Here is a 19,172-nt window from a genome sequence, read left to right as displayed (position 1 = left end):
AAATAAATAAAATAAAGTCATTTTCTATACAAGTCTTTTCTTTGGCTAAAGCTAGGGAATTTAGAACGTTTTTATTTCTCTGCTGTTGGCTACCTTTAAAACTATAACTTAATCCCCTTATTCATTCATTTTTTAAATTGCACATACTGACGCTCTTTGAGCAGTGGCAGAATTAATATGTTTCTACTTCTTCCTCCCCATCTTGATTATAATTTTATTAGTTGTCCTTTATATCTTGAAATATACGTATTCATGTATTTTTTTTATTTCTTGGTTTATAATGTTTACATTGTATCTCTTTGGCTCTTTACCTCTCTCCTGGGTAATTAAAATAATCTTTTTATTATAGGTGGTATTTTGCTATGATTTCTGTATCGGGAGTCTTCTCGGTCACGTTCTCTGTGATATTTGCCTATGTAGCTGATGTCACTCAGGAGCATGAGCGAAGTACTGCTTATGGATGGGTAAGATAATAGAGTATGTTTTTTAGCCAGAGAAATAATTAACATTCTATTAAAAATTCACAGGAAAATGAGATTTTTAAATGTTGTAAATATTGACATACATAAAAGAAAATCTAAAGCAATTGAAATAAAAAGGGAAACTTACAAAAAGTTAAAAATAGCAAAGATATTTGCTATTTTTAAAAAAGGCAAGATAGAAATTGCTAGTAATTTATTATTGTTTTTAGAGTTGGAAGATTGGCAGGAATGCATAACAAAAGTTATAGGAGACCCCTTTTTGGATAATTGAGTATTAGGCAATCATCTCTAAGTTTTCCATGCATGGCAATGGCATTGTGGTTATGTAGGAGAAGAAGTACCCATAGAAGATGGTAGACTGAAGCCCTTTAAGTCAGACTGCCATGTCTCTGAGAGCTACTCAAGTGGTTCAAGGGGGGAAAGATGGCATGTGAGCATGTGTGTGCATGTGTTCAATATGTGAACCTTTTGGAGGATTTATTTGCCAATTCATTACAGGATTGTCAATCCAGTTTAGCTGAGGTTCTTAGGAACATTTTGAGATATGTTAAAGAATATATAGAATATGCACACGTTCCTTACTGAAACCCCTCCAGTAAACCAAGAAAATGGTAATTCTTTCAGAGACATGGCAATCAGTAGTCATATTAAGTCAGTCAACATTCATTGAGTGATTGTTGTGGGGAAGTCATCCTTTGGGTTTGTTCACCAGAGACATCATGTTGAGCGTTAAGTGAAAGAGGGGTTTAGATAAATATGCACACTAAGCAAGTAGGCTACTTTAAGTTTTAAGAAAGACACAACATTTTGTATAGCATTTGTTGAGATCATAGATCCCAGATACTTTAATTTTCGTATTCCACATGATTAAATTGGCTCCTAGAATAGTCCCTATTATATAGTTTAATAGCAGAGATTTTCCCACTAAATTCCTATTATTTCTCACTATTGCTACATATGTATATAATAATGTGTTACTTTTTGCATGCTTTAGGAAACTAAATTGATCTCCCAGGTGCTATACCTGCTTCCATGTACTGTATAGGAAATGGAGAGAGGAAGATTAGGGTATTATAGGTGGGCAGTAGTAGAGAGAGAGTTGGGAGGAGGGAATCCTGAGCACTGAAGGGCCTAACTGAATTGGGCTGTGTTAGGAGGAGGGGGTGGGCCTGCCCCTCTGTCTGAGAGCATCTGCCCTGCTGTGCCATCTAAGTCAGTTATGAGGCTTTTGGCTCTGCATACATAGATTTGTAAATAATAATACTCATTTCTTCCTCTGTTTTGCAAGACTTAAAGATTTCATCAAGATTTCTGCCTTTGCTAATTTCAAGTTTTCTCCATGTCAGTTCACAAATGTTTAAATTATGGAAATACCAGAAAATACTCAGAGCACTTCTTCCTCAGAGCAGTGTTGCAGGGAGCGTCACATGTATGGGAAGGATGAATTTAAAAGTATACCATGGTTTGGAGTACATCTTTTATTAATGAGCATTCATCTCATAGTCAGTCTTTCTTTGTCCTTTACATCTGAAAGAGCTATTGTATCCTCTCTAAATTTGGGGGAATGGTGTTTAGTAAAAGGCAGCCATTTTTATTCAAAACTCATGTATCAAATGTATTCTTATATATTAAACCATTGTTATGTAGATAATAATTTAATTCCATTGTTCTTAATGACCAAATTTTGAGTTATTGAACAATTTTTATCTTGGAAAATGTCCAGTTGGTTAGAAGGCAGTTATGATAGGAGAATTAGAAATGTCTTTTTGATGAATAATGAAATAAATGATTGAGTGCTTTCTTTTGTACATGCCATGATCTTTAGATTCTTTATACTTGGAATGCTGTGGGATTATAAAAGCAATTTCAGCTGAAATTTAGCAGCTCTAGGTCTGACTGTACATTTTTGTTGGAAAGATTAATTTGAGAGATTGGAAATGGCTTTAAGTTCTTGCTCATTATGTGAATTTAAGGTAGTTGTTTAACTTTCTATTGCTGTTTCTTTATTTGTACATTGAGTAGTAGAGTATCTTCTCAATTTACATACAAAAAGGTGGTGAGGAGGCAGATCAGCCACTGCATGGATGCCCCTACCAAGCCCAGCAGCCCAGGCAGGCCACCAGTGAGTGCAGTGCAGACTTGCACATGCAAGAGAAAGCACCCATCCCCTCCCACCTGGTGCATCAGCTTGGCCAGTCAGTCAGAGCAGCAGATTCACACCAGGATGCCTGCACCTGTGTCGGTGACCCACCAAGCAATAGTGATAGACAAGCCCTATCAGCACAACTTCAGAAAACATAGTTCCATGGCTCTCCCCAATCCCCTGCTAAAGAGGCAGGTGGAATCTGCAACCAGATCCTACCGCTATGCAGCGGCCAAGGTTCACTTCATCAAACACCATGAAAAAATACATTAACACTCCAGATCAGAAGGAAAATTATAAGTCTCCAGAAACCAATCCTGAAGTCACAGAAATTTACGATCTAAATGACAGAGAATTCAAAATACTTATCATAAAGAAACTTGACGAGTTACAAGAAAACTCAGAAAGACAGTTCAGTGAGCTCAGGAATAAAATTAATGAGCAGAAGGAATTTTTTGCAAAAGAGATTGAACCTCTAAAAAAACCAGGGCCAGCCCTGTGGCCAACTAGTTAAGTTTGCATGCTCTGCTTCGGCGGCCCAGGATTTTGCTGGTTCAGATCCTGGCTGTGGATATGTGGATATGTCACTGTTCGTCAAGCCATGCTGAGGCGTCGTCCCACATGGCACAACTAGAAGGACCTACAACCAGAATATACAACTATCTATTGGGGGATTTTAGGGAGAAGAAAAAGGAAAAGAAAAAAGAAAAGAAGATTGGCAACAGATATTAGCTCAGGTGCCAATCTTAAAAAAAAACCCATAAATATTGGAGATGAAGAACACAATGAATGAAATAAAAAACAATCTAGAAACCTTAAAAAACAGAGCTGACATTATGCAGGACAGAATTAGCAATTTAGAGGCAGAAATGTAGAAATGCTTTAGGTGGAGGAGGAGAGAGAACTAAGACTAAAAGAAAAAATGAAGAAATTCTCCAAGAAATATCTGACTCAAGTAGCAAATGCAACATAAGGATTATGGGTATTCAAGAAGGAGAAGAGTGGAAAAAAAGAGCAGAGAGCCTGTTCAAAAAATAATAGCTGAGAACTTCCCAAACCTGGGGAAGGATCTGGACTTACAAGTACATGAAGCTAATAGAACTCCTAATTTCATCAATGTAAAAAGACCTTCTCTGAGGCATAGAGTAGTAAAACTGGCAAAAGTCAATGACAAAGAAAAAATATTAAGGGCAGCAAGCAGAAGAGAATAATCTGCAAAGGAACCCCTATCAGGCTTTCAGCAGACTTGTCAGCAAAAACCTTACAGACTAAGAGAGAGTGGAATGATACATTCAAAAATAATGAAAGACAAAGACTTTCAGCCAAGAAAACTCTATCCAAGGAAACTATCCTTCAGATATGATGGAGAAAAAAAAACTTTCCCAAATAAACAAAAGCTGAGGGAGTTCATTGCTACAAGAGCCCCCCTACAAAGATGATCAAGAATGCCCTCATACCTGAAACAGAAGGGAAAAGGTTTACAAAGTCTTGATCAAAGAGATAGACACAATCAAAAAACTGCAGCTCTCTATCAGAACAGGTTAGCAAACACTTTATAACATTAAAGATAAAGGGAAGGAAAGCATCAAAAGTAACTATAAATACTTCATTTTAATCACACACTCACAACACAAAACAATAATTTGTGAGAACAATAACTTAGATGGGGAAGAGGAAAGGGGTGGAACCTGCTTAGACTAATGGAGGTAAGAGGCTGTCAGAAAATGGACTATCTCATCTACAAGATCTTTTATACAAACCTCACAGTAACCACTAAACAAAAAATCAGAGCAGAGCCACAATTCATAAAAAAGAAGAAAATTGAGAAAACCTCCACAGAAAACCACCAAACTGAAGTGACAGAAACACAAAGGAAGAGAAACCATAGAAACCAGAGAAAACAAGAAAAAACAGAAAACAAGAGATAAAATGGCAGTATTAAGCCCTCATATATCAATAATTACTCTAAATGTAAGTGGATCAAATTCTCCAATCAAAAGACACAGAGTGGCTGGATGGATTAAAAAACAAGACCCAACAATATTCTGCCTCCAGGAAACACATCTCTGCTCTAAAGACAAACGCAGGCTCCGAGTAAAGGGATGGAAGACGATACTCCACGCTAATGGCAAGCAAAAGAAAGCAGGTGTTGCCATACTTATATCAGACAAAGCAGACTTCGAGATAAAAAAGACAATGAGAGACAAAGAGGGGCAGTATATGATGATATAAGGAACGTTCCACCAAGAAGACATAATATTTATGAATACATATGCACCTAACGCAGGAGCACCAAAGTACATAAAGCAACTATTAACAGACCTAAAGAGAGAAATTACCAGCAACACAATAATAGTAGGGGACCTCAACAACCCACTTACATCAATGGATAGATCATCCAGACAGAAAGTCAACTAGGAAATCGTGGAATTAAATGAAAAACTAGAACAGATGGACTTAATAGATATATATAAAATATTTCATCCAAAAACAGCAGAATACACATTATTGTCAAGTACACATGGAACATTCTCAAAGATTGACTATGTGTTGGGAAACAAGGCAAGCCTCAATAAATTTAAGAAGATTGAAATCATATCAAACGTCTTTTAAGACCACAATGCTATGAAATTAGAAATCAGCTGTAAGAAAAAAAACTGGGAAAGTCACAAATATGTGGACACTAAACAGTGTTCTGAACAATTTGGATCAATGAAGAAATCAAAGGAGAAGTTAAAAATACCTGGACACAAATGAAAATGCAACATACCAACTCTTATGGGATCCAGCAAAAGTGGTTTTCAGAGGGAAATTCATAGCAAGACAGGCCCACCTCAACAAACAAGAAAAATCTCACATACGTAATTTTAAACTACACCTAACAGAACTAGAAAAAGAAGAACAGACAAAGCCCAAAGTCAGCAGAAGGAGGGAAATAATAAAAATTAGAGCAGAAATAAATGAAATAGAGAGTAAAAAAAACAGTGGAAAGGATCAGTGAAACTTAAGAGCTGGTTCTTTGAGAAGATAAAAAAAATCGACAAACTCTTAGCCAGACTCACTAAGAAAGAGAGAGAAAAGATTCAGATAAATAAAACTAGAAATGAAAGAGGAGAAATTACAATGGATAACACAGAAATACAAAGGATTATAAGAGAATACTATGAAAAACTGTATGCCTGCAAATTGGATAACCCAGAAGAAATGGATTAATTCTTAGACTCATACAACCTCCTAAAACTGAACCAAGAAGAAACCGAGAGTCTGAATAGACCAATCACAAGTAAAGAGATTGAAACATAATCAAAAACCTCCCCCAAAACCAAATTCCAGGAATAGATGGCTTCTCTGGAGAATTCTACCAAACATTTAAAGAGGATTTAATACGTCTCCTTCTCGACATATTACAAAAAAATTGAAGAAGATGGAATGCTTCCTAACTCATTCTGAGGCCAACATCACCCCGATACCAATACCAGACAAGGACAACACAAAGAAAGAAAACTATAGGCCAGTATTGCTGATGAACATAGATGCAAAAATGCTCAACAAAATATTGGCAAACCAAATACAACAATACATTAAAAGGATCATACATCATGATCAAGTGGGATTTATACCAGGGACACAGGGATGGTTCAGCATCTGCAAATCAATCAGTGTGATGCACCACATTAACAAAATGAGGAATAAAAATCACATGATTATCTCAATAGATGGAGAGAAAGCATTTGACAAGATCCAACATCCATTTATGATAAAACTCTCTATAAAATGGGTATAGAAGGAAAGTACCATAACATAAAGGCCGTATATGACAAACCCATAGCTGATACCAACCCTGATATCAGTCTCCCTACATTAAACCCAGCATCTATGGGGTTAAAACCAAAACACTCATTCCCTGCTTACTCCCTGGCTTCCTAGCTCCAGAATCCACTATCCTCCATGGAGACAGACTGCCAAGGACAAGCATCTGGATTCATTATCTGCTCCCCACAAAGAGATACAGGCTGTTGGGAAAGCTGCTGACCAGCAAGGTCACAGGCTCCCTCTTCTCTGCAAGTAGTCTCAAGGCCAAAGACAGACTGGTGGGAAGGCTCCGACCAGAAAGGCCATATGCTCCCCCTACGCCACCTAAAACCCCAAATAAAAACCCTTCCTTTTAGCTTTTTTGGGGAGTTTGGGATTTCAGCATTAGCTGCCCTCTGTCCTTGCCCAGCACTGTGCAATAGTAAAATTCCTATTTTTTTCCACTACACCCAGTGTCAGAGATTGGCTTGCTGCGCAGTGGGTGAGCGAACTCACTTCAGGTTCGATATCACAGCCAACATCATACTCACAGTGAAAACTGAAAGCCATCCTTCTGAGAACAGGAACAAGACAAAGGTGTCCACTCTCACCACTCTTATTCAACATAGTACTGGAGGTTTGGCCAGAGCAATTAGGCAAGAAAAAGAAAGAAATGGTGTCCAAATTGTAAAGGAAGAAGTGAAACTCTCCCTGTTTGCAGATGACATGATTTTACATGTAGAAAACCCTAAAGAATCCATCAGAAAACTATTAGAAATGATCAACAATTACAGCAACGTTGCAGGGTACAAAATCAACTTACAAAAATTTGTTGCATTTCTATACTCTACTAAGGAACTAGCAGAAAGAGAACTCAGGAATACAGTCCCATTTACAATTGTAACAAAAGAATAAAACGATCTAGGAAGAAATTTAACCAAGGAGGTGAAAGATCTATACACTGAAAACTGTAAGACATTATTGAAAGAAATCCAAGATGACATAAAAAAATGGAAAGGGGCTGGCCCTGTGGCTGAGTAGTTAAGTTCACGTGCTCCACTGCGGTGGCCCAGGGTTTCGCCAGTTCGAATTCTGGATGCAGACATGGCACGGCTCGTCAGGCCATGCTGAAGCGGCATCCCACATGCCACAACTGGAAGGACCCACAACTGAAAATACACAAGTATGTACCTGGGGGCTTTGGGGAGAAAAAGGAAAAATAAAATCTTTAAAAAGAAAAAAAGGAAAGAGATCCCATGCACATGGATTGGAAGAATAAATACAGTTAAAATGTCCATACTACCTAAAGCAATCTACAGATTCAATGCAATCCCAATCAGAATCCCAATGACATTCTTTACAGAAATAGAACAAAGAATCCTAAAATTTATATGAACAACAAAAGACCTCAAATAGTCAAAGCAATCTGAGAAAAAAGAACAAAACTGGAGGCATCACAATCCCTGACTTCAAAATATACCACAAAGCTGTAGTAATCAAAACAGCATGGTACTGGCACAAAAATAGATACACAGATCAATGGAACAGAATTGAAAACCCAGAAATAAAACCACACATCTATGGACAGTTAATCGTCAACAAAGGAGCCAAGAACATACAATGGAGAAAAGAAAGTCTCCTCAATAAATGGTGTTGGGAAAGCTGGACGGCCACATGCAGAAGAATGAAAGTAGACCATTATCTTTTGCCATACACAAAAATTAACTCAAAATGGATTAAAGACTTGACTGTAAGACCTGAAACCATAAAACTCCTAGAAGAAAATATAAGCAGTACACTCTTTGACATCAGTCTTAGAGGCATCTTTTCGAATACCATGTCCGCTCAGGCAAGGGCAACAAAAGAGAAAATTAACACATGGGACTACATCACACTAAAGAGTTTCTGCAAGGCAAAGGAAACCAGGAACAAAATGAAAAGACAACCCACCAACTGGGAGAAAATATTTTCAAGTCATATATCCAACAAGGGGTTAATCTCCAGAATATATAAAGAACTCACACAACTGAACAGCAAAAAACTTGATCAAAAAATGGGCAGAGGATATGAACAGACATTTTTCCAAAGAAGATATACAGATGACCAACAGTTACATGTAAAGATGTTCAACATCGCTAGTCATTAGGCAAATGCAAATCAAAACTACAATGAGATATCACCTTACACTGGTCAGAATGGCTATAATTACCAAGACAAAAAATAATAAATGTTGGAGGGGATGTGGAGAAAAGGGAACCCTCATACATTGCTGGTGGGAATGCAAACTCGTGCAGCCACTGCGGAAAACAGTATGGAGATTTCTCAAAAGATTAAAAATAGAAATGCCATATGATCCAGCTTTCCCACTACTGGGTATTTATCCAAAGAACTTGAAATCAACAATACGAAGAGACCTATTCACCTCTGTGTTCACTGCAGCGTTATTCACAATAGCCAAGATGTGGAAGCAACCCAAGCGCCCATCATGTGATCATTGGATAAAGAAGATGTGTATATATATGTATATATATACAATGGAATACTACTCAGCCATAAAAAAAGACAAAATCATCCCATTTGCAACAACATGGTTGGACCTTTAGGGTATTATGGTAAGTGAAATAAGCCAGAAAGAGAAAGACAACCACTATGATTTCACTCATCTGTAGAAGATAAACTCATGCACAGAGAGAACAGATTAGTGGTTACAGAGGGGAAGGGCTTGGGGGTGGGTAAAAGGGTTAAAGGGGCACATAAAGGGGATAAAAATTAGACTATTGGTGGTAAGCACAATGCAGTCTATACAGAAGCTGATAAATAATAATGTATACCTGAAATTTCACAATGTTATAAACCATTATGATCTCAATAAAATAATTTTTTTTAAATATGATGAAGATTAAGATAATGGAAAACTCTTTTATGAATGAATGACTCATTTTGTGCAGATACGAGATCGTCACTGTTAGCACCAGAGGACCCTGCATCAGTGCTCCCCTAGCGCCTAGGAGCCCTGGATTCAGCTTGGAAGTGTGATCAGTTGGCTCTGTGGTCTCTAGTATTAGATGGAGGTTGGGGGTGACAGCATGACAGAAATCCACAGCCCAGGGAACTTAAAAAGTGTTGACATCTCTCAACAAATCTTTTGGATTTATTGTTATAGCTTTTTCTCTTTCTAAGAATATCAGGGATTTTTTTTTTCCCCTTCTCAGAGCTAATGAAATGATTACCAAATAATAAAATGGTGAAACAGTACATGTTTTTGGAAGATGAAATCAAGTGTAGTCCCTCATTGGTTTGTAGATTTTGTCATCAGCCCTGCAGAAATTTTTTTCTTACCTTTCTCCTCACATCCCCATTCCTCAATTAAAGAAAACTAAAGTGCATGTGTTTTATTTATGGGGACACACAATTTTTATTTCTAATAAGATCATCATTTTTCACTCTTACAGCTTTCCAGGATATCTCCAATTGGCTAATAGTTTGTGAACAAATTCTTAAAACACAATTATTTTAATTCTTTCATTCTTAAAATTTATGTGCAACACATTCCTTTTGTCTTGTTTAAAGCCAGGGAAAGATGGCTGTAGGTATGCACCTGTAGGACCCTGGGTGAGAACGTGAACATAGGTGTGCCCCTGCAACAGGTGGGACTAAGTGAGAGTGTGCTTTTGTAGGTGTGCACCTGCAGTAGATGGGACCCTTGGTGAGAATGTGCTTTTCCACAGGTCTCAGCCACCTTTGCAGCCAGTCTGGTCAGCAGCCCGGCCATTGGAGCATACCTCTCAGCCAGTTATGGAGACAACCTCGTTGTGCTAGTGGCCACAGTGGTCGCTCTTCTGGACATCTGCTTTATCTTATTGGCTGTTCCAGAGTCTTTGCCGGAGAAAATGAGACCGCTCTCTTGGGGAGCTCAGATTTCTTGGAAACAAGCAGACCCTTTTGTGGTAAATAAAAACAAAACACTTACTTTCCTAAATATCTTTCTAAGCCGTGCAAACAAAAGAACACTTCAGGCATCCCAGCAGTTGTTGATCCGTTTCTTTCTCCAGTAAAAATAGAAAAAATTTAATTGCAAGTGAGAGACTGAGGTAGTCTATGTACCAAGAAATATACAGAATTGATACTTCTTAAGTCAAGCATGTGGTTATCATAAGGGAAAAGAGAAACATGTCCAGTTAATCCCTGATAAAGGGTTTGAGAAGGAAGTTGGGTTGTTTTTGTTTTCTTTTTGCATGGTTGTTTTCATCCTTTTTCTTTGACAAAATAAATGAAAGTGGCTGTTTGAAGTGACTGTTTTCATTTACTTAAATTCAGAAAGGATAAATGCATTTGGTCTGACTAAAGTAGTTATTTTCTAAATTCTTAGTGTACATCCACTTTGACCAGAGGCTTTGAACTTATATTTTTACAGATTGCATGGATTGTTTTCTATAATTTATTTTTTTGCATGAGGAGGATCCCATTAACAACTAGAAAAAGTACTGAGAAGAAGAATCTTCTCTCCCCTTCTCCCACCTTATCTGGTTTGCACTTGTTCCTAAGAAAATTTGTACGGGGAAAAAATAATCAGAGATTTGATTTTTGCTTTTTCCCCCCAAGTCTACCTTTTAGGAAAAATACATATAATAGGAAAACTAACTTAGAAATTCTTTTCTAAAAAGCCCCCCCAGGGCACGACCTGGGGGCCCTGCCCATTCTGTTGGTGCATGATGTCAGACATCTAGAAGGAGGTGCTTGGAGAAGGAAACCAGGTGTGAACCCAGCAGTGGGTCAGACAGGGAAACTCCTCTGTGATGGGAACGACTGTGGCTTCCTTTTCAGGGCTGTTGTGAGGGTTACAGTGATTATATGTAAATTAACTAGTCTACAAGGTGTGGACTAATGTAGCAAGGTCTCAATAGACAGCTGCTTTTGCTGTTAGTTAAAATAAGGTTACAGTTATGGTGACTAGAATGCTCTGCAGCACTCTCTACTCCTTAGAAATGATGCACTTTTTGGTCTCCTCAATGATCCTGTATAGAAAGGAATGTAAGAAAGAATTTTGGACAAAATTGTAACATTTAAAAAGTTACTAGTCAGAGAATCTTGTTACTGACCCCATGGCTGGGACCTACTTATTTGTCTACCAGTTTTACAGCCAAGTTGAATATTAACGTTGTAAAGAATAGACTGAATTTGCGTGTAATGAAAACCCCATACTGTTTATGGCTTTAAAGGAGTTATATTATGAATGAAAGAGAAAGATGAGATATTCTTAAAAGGTATCTGGAGCAGTGTTTTTCAGGATCTGTTCATAGACTGTTTCAGGATGTGAACCAGTATTATTAACAGAGATGAGCAAGTGTTTTTTTTAAAAAAAAAAAAAAAAGCCTGTAATATTTGAAATACATACCTCTGAAATTAGAACTTCCATAGACAGATGAAAATAGATTTAATATTAAGGTTCACGTCCTTTTATCCATTCAATTTTTGTTATCCACCTTAATACATCAAAACAGTGAAGCCAATGTCCCAGAATAGCAGTGACATTAGTGTGTATTTGCTTTTTATGTGTTTCTCATTCTGCTTATTCCTAGTCACTGAAGAAAGTTGGGAAAGATTCTACCGTCTTACTAATCTGCATCACTGTGTTTCTTTCATATCTTCCTGAAGCTGGACAGTATTCAAGTTTTTTTCTCTATCTCAGGCAGGTGAGTAGTAGATGCCTAGTAGCTTTTGAACAAGAGGAAAATCAAAGGTTGGGAGAAAACAGTGTAGAGAAAAAAGGTGTATTTTTGCTTCTGGTTGCAAATGTAGGTGCTGACATACAGTTAGTAGTCAGGAAACCTTTAATTCAGTGATGCTTTAAAATTTAGTAAGATGTTTACTGTGGAAAAAATATACAGAATGAGAATTAGCAGAAACAGGATTTATCATAATATTTTAAATCTTTAATAATATCCATTAAATTTCACAGAGAGGTAAAGTTTATTTCAGAAATGCCCTGCCCTGAGTCTGAACACAGCCAGCCTGCTAAGCCATCTTTGGTAGGCCAGAGCTCAAGACCACTGTAAACTCTAAGGTGGCTCGCAAACAATAATCAAGATAATCTTTTCTCTCCTCTGATTTTTTCTCTCTTTAAAAATTTACGCTTTACTTTGTCCCCCAAAAGGCAATTGACTTAAGGCAATTAAAAGAAAGTTCCTTTTTCCGACTGTTGTTTCAGGTCTCTGGATTGCTGAGACTTGAGTTGCCTTCCATTGCAATCCTGCCTTGGTCTTTTACTGATTTCACTGGAAGTCCTTCTCCTAATGGTTTACTCCACTTTGGAAGGGCAAGCCTCCTCCCAAGATAAATTTCTGTATTTCTGGAGATATTTTTAAATAAACTTGTTAAACTTGCCATCCTTAGAGTTGTCCTAAAAATATAAGACTGTAATATTTTATATGGTGGCATAGAAGTAAAACATTTTTTCAAGCAGCTCTATGTTGGTTTGGCTCATTTTGGGTGGGTGGATGCTGGAGATTTAAAGGGAAGCGTGGTGAGGTAGTGTGTTTAATGTAGAAAATTATATATGCATTTATAATTAAATATGCATTTAATGTAGAAAATAATATAGGAAAAATGAGAAAACTCAAGGAAGAAAGTGAAAAATCTTATCCCTTTGCATGGATGATAAACAACTGAATATTTTCCTTTTTTACCCTTTTTTCTATACGTATACTTATGCCACCACCACCAATTATGAAAAATCAGAAGCATTCTGTTATTTTCTATTTGTGCTCGCTTTTAAGAGAGGTTAACACACACATTTTAGTTAAAATTGCATTTGATATTTGTAAATTATATATATGGTGAGGAACTTGTGTCCAGTATATATAGAGAGAACTCTTATAATTCAACAGCAAGAAGACAACCCAAGTGAAAAAATAGGCAGAGGATTTTGAATAGATAATTTCTCCAAGGAAGATATACAATGGCCAATAAGCACATGAAAAGATGCTTAGCATCATTAGCCATCAAGGAAATGCAACTCAAAACAATGAGAGACCACTTCCCACCTGCTCAGGTGCCTGTAATCAAAAAGACAAGGATATAGAGAAATGGGAGTCCCTCATACGTCCCTGCGGGAATGTAAAATGGTGTAGCCACTGTGGAAAAGAGTCTGGCAGTTCTTCAAGGTGTTCAGCATAGTGTTCCCAGCAGATCTATTCTTAGGTATATAGCCAAGAAAAATGAAAACATGTCTACACAGAAACTTTTACCCAAATTATTATTTATTATAGCCAAAAAGTAGAGACTGCCCAGATTTCTATCAACTGATGAAATGGATCAATAAATGTGGTATAGCCATACAGTGGAATGTTATTATTTAGCAATAAAAAGCAGTGAAGCACTGATGCATCCTACAACATGGGTGAACTTTGGAAACATTATGCTAAGTGAAAGAAGTTAGGATCATATATTGTATGATTCCCTTTATATGAAATGCTTGGAATAAACAAATCCATAGAGAGGGGAAGTAGATGACTGGCTGAACAGAGGGGTAGGTGGGGGAATGGGACTCCTAATAAGGTCCATGTTTCTTTGAGGAGTGATGAGATCTTCTAAAATGGATTGTGGTGGTGGTTACCCAACACTTTGAATATACTAACCATTGGATTGTACACTTAAAATGATGAATTGTATGATATTTAAATTCTATCTCAATAAAACTATTTAAAATACGTACATACATAGATATATATGTGTGTGTATATATTTATAAATATAGGCTGAGAAATAATTCCTAAAGCTACATTTTCAGGTTCTAATTTTTTTTTAAAAATTGCATTTGATTAGAAAGTAATAGAACATTGTTAATGTCAGCAGCACTCATTTGGGAACCAGAGGTTAAGCTCTAGTTCTTTTATTAGCTAGTTGTGTGACTTGAAGCAAGACAGTCATTTATGAAATGAGAAGAATGCATACAGTAATTTTTAAGTCCTTTTTCTGAATTTTATAGAAGTTCAATAGAGGTCAAAATAATTTAACTTTTTAAAAACTTGATATTTAAAACTTAAAAGTTTTAGGCATTTCAGAGCTGCTGTTAAGGTTAAAAGGCTTAGAAATCATTGCCAGCTAACTTGGGCTGATCATTAGAGTCACCATGGAAGCTTTTTAAAACATACCTGTGCCTGGGTCCAGAGAGTCTGCTTTAATTGGTCTCAACTGGATTCTAGCATCTCATTGCTCCCCTCTTCTCTCTCCCCTTTCCCCACCTTCTCCGTTGTCCACATGATTTTAATGTGCAGCCAAAGTTGAGAGCTACTGACTTTGCTAGTAAGCAAATTCTGTATTGGCAGTCTCAAAAGTCAAATCATTTTCTTCATGTTCTCTCTAATACTTGATAATGTTATATTTGTGTATTGATGAGTTGGGGATGCAGAGGGATAGGAAATAATAGGTAGACCTATAATAGAAAATATTACCTTAAAAGTTAAATTAAGTTGTACCTGCTTGTAATGATTTCTTATATCATGTTTAGATATAAATTACTGGTTAAATGGGTTCAGCTTTCAGCACTGCCTTAATTTGCTGTTGTCAAGGTTTTATGAACTCAGCTATTTTATCCTATGGCTTTAATAGAACATAACACATATTATATTTATAATATCTGTATTACGAAAGAGTTTTCTTTCCATTTCCACAGGTCATAGGTTTTGGATCTGTTAAAATTGCAGCATTCATAGCTATGGTAGGAATTCTGTCTATTGTGGCTCAGGTGAGTGTCGTTTTACCCATTCCCTGTTTTTTTAACACTTGTTCTGAAATAACTGTAGATTCACTGGAAGCTGCAAAGAATGTTCATGGAGGTTCCCAGCACCCCCACCTCAGCCCCCCTCCTCCCCTGCCATGGTAACATCTCAAACAATATCAGACCCAGTAAACTAACTTGCATATGGTCCATAGAACCATTCCATTTTAAATAGAATGTTGAGGTTGTGATTTAGGAGGACTTTAGTACAACCTTTCAGTACTTTTTAGAATACTTGTTGTTACCTCTACTGGGTCAATCAGCAAATAAAAATTTGCTTTTACAGCTACCAACCACAATCTGACTCTAGATAGTACAAAATTAACTTAACCTGGAGAATATTTCCATATTATTTTAATGTTGAAAAGTAAGTAGAAGTGAAAAGCAGAAATGAAAATCAGTAACTGTTTCAACCCCTGCTATCGCCAGGACTGAAGAAATGTGGAAAATCAGTGCATTAGAATATATGTGTTGAGTAAAGAGCATTAAACATTTCCCCATCTGTTACAGTTGTATGTCGCTTAATGATGAGAATACAGTCTGAGAAATGCATTGTTAGGCAATTTTGTCATGCCAACATCATAGAATGTACTTAAACAAACCTAGATGGTATAGCCTACTACAGCATACCTAGGCTTTGTGGTACTGATCTTATGAACAACCATCATATGTGCGCTTCATTGACCGAAATGTCCTTCTGCAGTGCATGACTATATAAATATAGGATGACAAAAAGTAGGGCATATGTTCTTTAATTTACTGATGTGCTTAGGTGCATTCACCATATCATATGGGACTGCCTAGAGGCTATTTCTCTGAAACAGCTACATGCTGCTCTAAAGCATGGTAGCCCAAGTGGAGTACTCTTCTGTGATAACTCTCAAGAAATGAGACGGCTGTGAAACTGTTTACCCAAAAATTAGAATTGACAAGATCATAGTAACGCGTCAAGGCAAAGGCCTTTTATTTTTTGTTGAACTGTATCAGCAAATGTAAACTATGTTAAACTTTCAAGTTGCTCATGATTTTGGTTTGTTTTTTATATTAACTCTGGTTAGTCAATTAGCACAAACTCATCTTTTATCCTGTGCCTTTTCAGACTATCTCAGCTAGTTTTTTAGCTGAGTATATGTTTGTTAAAATCAAATTTATGTCAATCCAACTTTGTGAAACTGTTAACCTCCAGCAAAATCCCACATATTCTGTAAATGTTCAGCAGGGGTTTGCTGTTCACTGGTGGGTAAGTGATTGGTGTTTCTCCAAAGAGACTGAGGCGTGTCCCTCTCAATCATGGTAACTGGTGAATGATCTTTTGGGAAGTGCTAGCAAAGCATCAGACAAACAATCTTCTGGAGACGAGGCTGAAGGCCCCGAGCTCCAGGTCAGTCTGGAGCCCCTGAAGCTCTACCCTTTAGAACTGCATCAGTTCTGCATGACTTCAAAGTCTGAGGTCAGGCAGTGTGCCCTTAGAGGTCCCTGGTCATCATTAGTGGGCTTCCCTCAGAGAGCTTGCCTTAAATCTGTGTGTTCACATGGTTTCTCAGGATTGTCTCCTTTGCTTTACAGACAGGCTTTCTTACCATCTTAATGAGATCATTAGGGAATAAGAATACCGTCCTCCTTGGCTTAGGCTTCCAGATGTTCCAGTTAGCCTGGTACGGTTTTGGATCTCAGGCCTGGTAAGCCTCTCCCCTGGATTCTCGTGAACTAACTGACAGATGCATCTTTTAGAGGAGCTCAAGTTCGTTGAGTGTGATGTGAAGCAAGCAAGGGTTATTTTACTGGTTTGGTGTATTCTGCATTTCAAAAACTGTTTAGACTTAATTTGAGGAAGGGTGGAGCTCGGTGATTTAGTATTATTAGTGAAGATTGCCTTCATCTCAGCAGGCTTTCAGTGAGTTGTTACCTAATTGAATGTGCCTCCTCCTCCAACCCCCCCAAAATTTTATGTCTACTTTTTAAACACATTTGTCAGTTTTTAGGGACATATCACATGTAGTCAAAAACCAAACAGAAAGACGAGGAAAAATGACTGATTATGGCAGAGTTCACTGCCATAATTAGCTCAGTGACTGTAGATAGTGACATAATCTTTATAACATAAAACGTTTGTTAGATGAACACTAAAATCTCTTCCAAAATCATGTGTATTGTGAGGCAGTTATTACTGAGAGCATATTAGATTCCCATAAACAGGAAGGAAGCTCAAAATAAGCCCTATAGAATACAAATAAGTAAAAAGAATCTCAAGTGCTGTTTTGTTATGTGGCAAGTTTCCTTATGTGCCTGGTTACCAAATACCAGAGTTCATATCTCCATTTTAAATATTAGCATTGTTCCTCATTTTGCGTACACAGATGGTTGACATAATTTAGAGAAACTAGAAATGCTTTAGCAGCTTAGTGGTCAGTAGTTAATTATTCTTGTTCTTTAAGATTTTAGTCCTAAGTGCTGAACTTTGGTTCAGTAGCTGATTCAGTCAAACTCATGCCACGTTAAAAAGATTTTGTTGAGCTGAAGGGTTTTTCTTTTTCAGTAAGGGCATATGTGCATGTCAGCCATCCCCAAGGAAGTCTGGCCAAGCAAGTTTTAAGCCCAGTTGGGGTCTCACTTTCCTCTTAATACTGACATACACTTAAACCCCTTTCGTTGAGAAAAGGACAAAGGTCTAAAGGAAGCAGCCTTGAAAGTCTACAGGATGTCATCCTGAACTTCAGTCTCTGTTTTTTGCATTGGTGGCACATGACACTTTGTTGAGGGGTATCAAACTAAGCAGCAGGAGGGCAGTGTGAAGGTGAGCCTTTGAGAAATAGAAACACAAAAGTGGAAAATCGGTGGGAAAAAGGTATTTATAGACAAGAAACGGTTTTGAACTTCACTGAGCTTATATGGAAAAAGCAGATTTTGAAAGATTTTTTAAATTTTTATTTTATTCAAAATAAAATAAAGAAACTTTCCCAGCCTGTGAAGTGATCAGTATTAACAATGTAACGTATAACCTTCTGGGTTAAAAAAAAAATCCATTTTTAAAGAGGGAAAAATAAACACAACTTACACGAGAAAACAGAAAGCATTTTGTGCGTTTGCCACTGATTGTACTCTGAACAGCAGGCTCCTTGGAGCTGGCCTACTGCCTGACCGCAGCCTGTCCTGTCATTGCAGGATGATGTGGGCAGCAGGGACCGTGGCTGCCATGTCCAGCATCACGTTTCCAGCAGTCAGTGCCCTTGTCTCTCGGAATGCAGAGTCAGATCAGCAAGGTGAGGTCACTGTCCCCTCACTGTTTTCTTCCTTCAGCTGAGATGTACCTGTCAGAAGTATGAGCAGCTCTGAGCCTCTCTCCACGTCAGCAGAGCAGGAGGTGACAACCATGTGGTCCCTTCTCAACAATCGTACCTATTTACTTTGGCAAATAAGAAAATTCTGTTTTCCTCTCTGCTTTGATCTTATACTCCTATTGTTAAAATCCAGACTCAACAGTTCAGAGTACTAAGAATCAGCACTAGAGCTATCCATTTTCTCTTTTCAGTTTTGACTCCTCTTTTGTGTGTTACCATCAGAATTAACTAGACTTTGATCATATTTTAACAGATATCTGTTAAATAATGATAGACTAGTTAGTCAAGCAGTGAATTCTTTATTTAATCACTAAAATTTCTTTAATTTGGAATCACTTAAAGTCCATTAGCTTAATTTAGGAAATGATTCTTTGAGAGGATAAAGAACAAATAAATCTATGTAGTTGTTGATAATAAGATTCAGAGTGAGAGACAAAATTAAGACAACTATGTGGAGAGTAGCATTCTACCACTTCGTCCTTCTGGTGCCTCTGGCTTCCCTGTCAGGCAGTTCTCACCTCCAGAATTGATCCTTTTCCTTCTCCGTCTCTTAAGATGACTTAAGACTTACAGTCAGGAAGGAGTGAATTTTAGAAGGAAAATGTTTTAAACATCTTAGAGCCCTTTAAAAAGTTCCA

General features: G+C 37.4%; 1 protein-coding gene across 1 annotated transcript in view; it reads left to right on the top strand.

Moving 5' to 3' along the window:
* The window catches only part of MFSD14B (major facilitator superfamily domain containing 14B), an 88,565-nt gene that overhangs the window by 65,718 nt on the left and 3,675 nt on the right, over window positions 1-19,172 (top strand). Inside the window, exons 5-10 of the mRNA XM_070590105.1 lie at window positions 350-464; window positions 10,146-10,364; window positions 11,997-12,110; window positions 15,092-15,163; window positions 16,763-16,875; window positions 18,359-18,456. Coding sequence (XP_070446206.1) covers window positions 350-464; window positions 10,146-10,364; window positions 11,997-12,110; window positions 15,092-15,163; window positions 16,763-16,875; window positions 18,359-18,456 — 731 coding nt within the window. The remainder of the gene's footprint in view (window positions 1-349; window positions 465-10,145; window positions 10,365-11,996; window positions 12,111-15,091; window positions 15,164-16,762; window positions 16,876-18,358; window positions 18,457-19,172) is intronic.

Source organism: Equus przewalskii, chromosome 22 (assembly GCF_037783145.1).
Source record: "Equus przewalskii isolate Varuska chromosome 22, EquPr2, whole genome shotgun sequence".
Classification (NCBI taxonomy): domain Eukaryota; kingdom Metazoa; phylum Chordata; class Mammalia; order Perissodactyla; family Equidae; genus Equus; species Equus przewalskii.
Note: the sequence above shows the minus strand (reverse complement) of the source record. Positions and strands in the feature narration are given on the sequence as shown.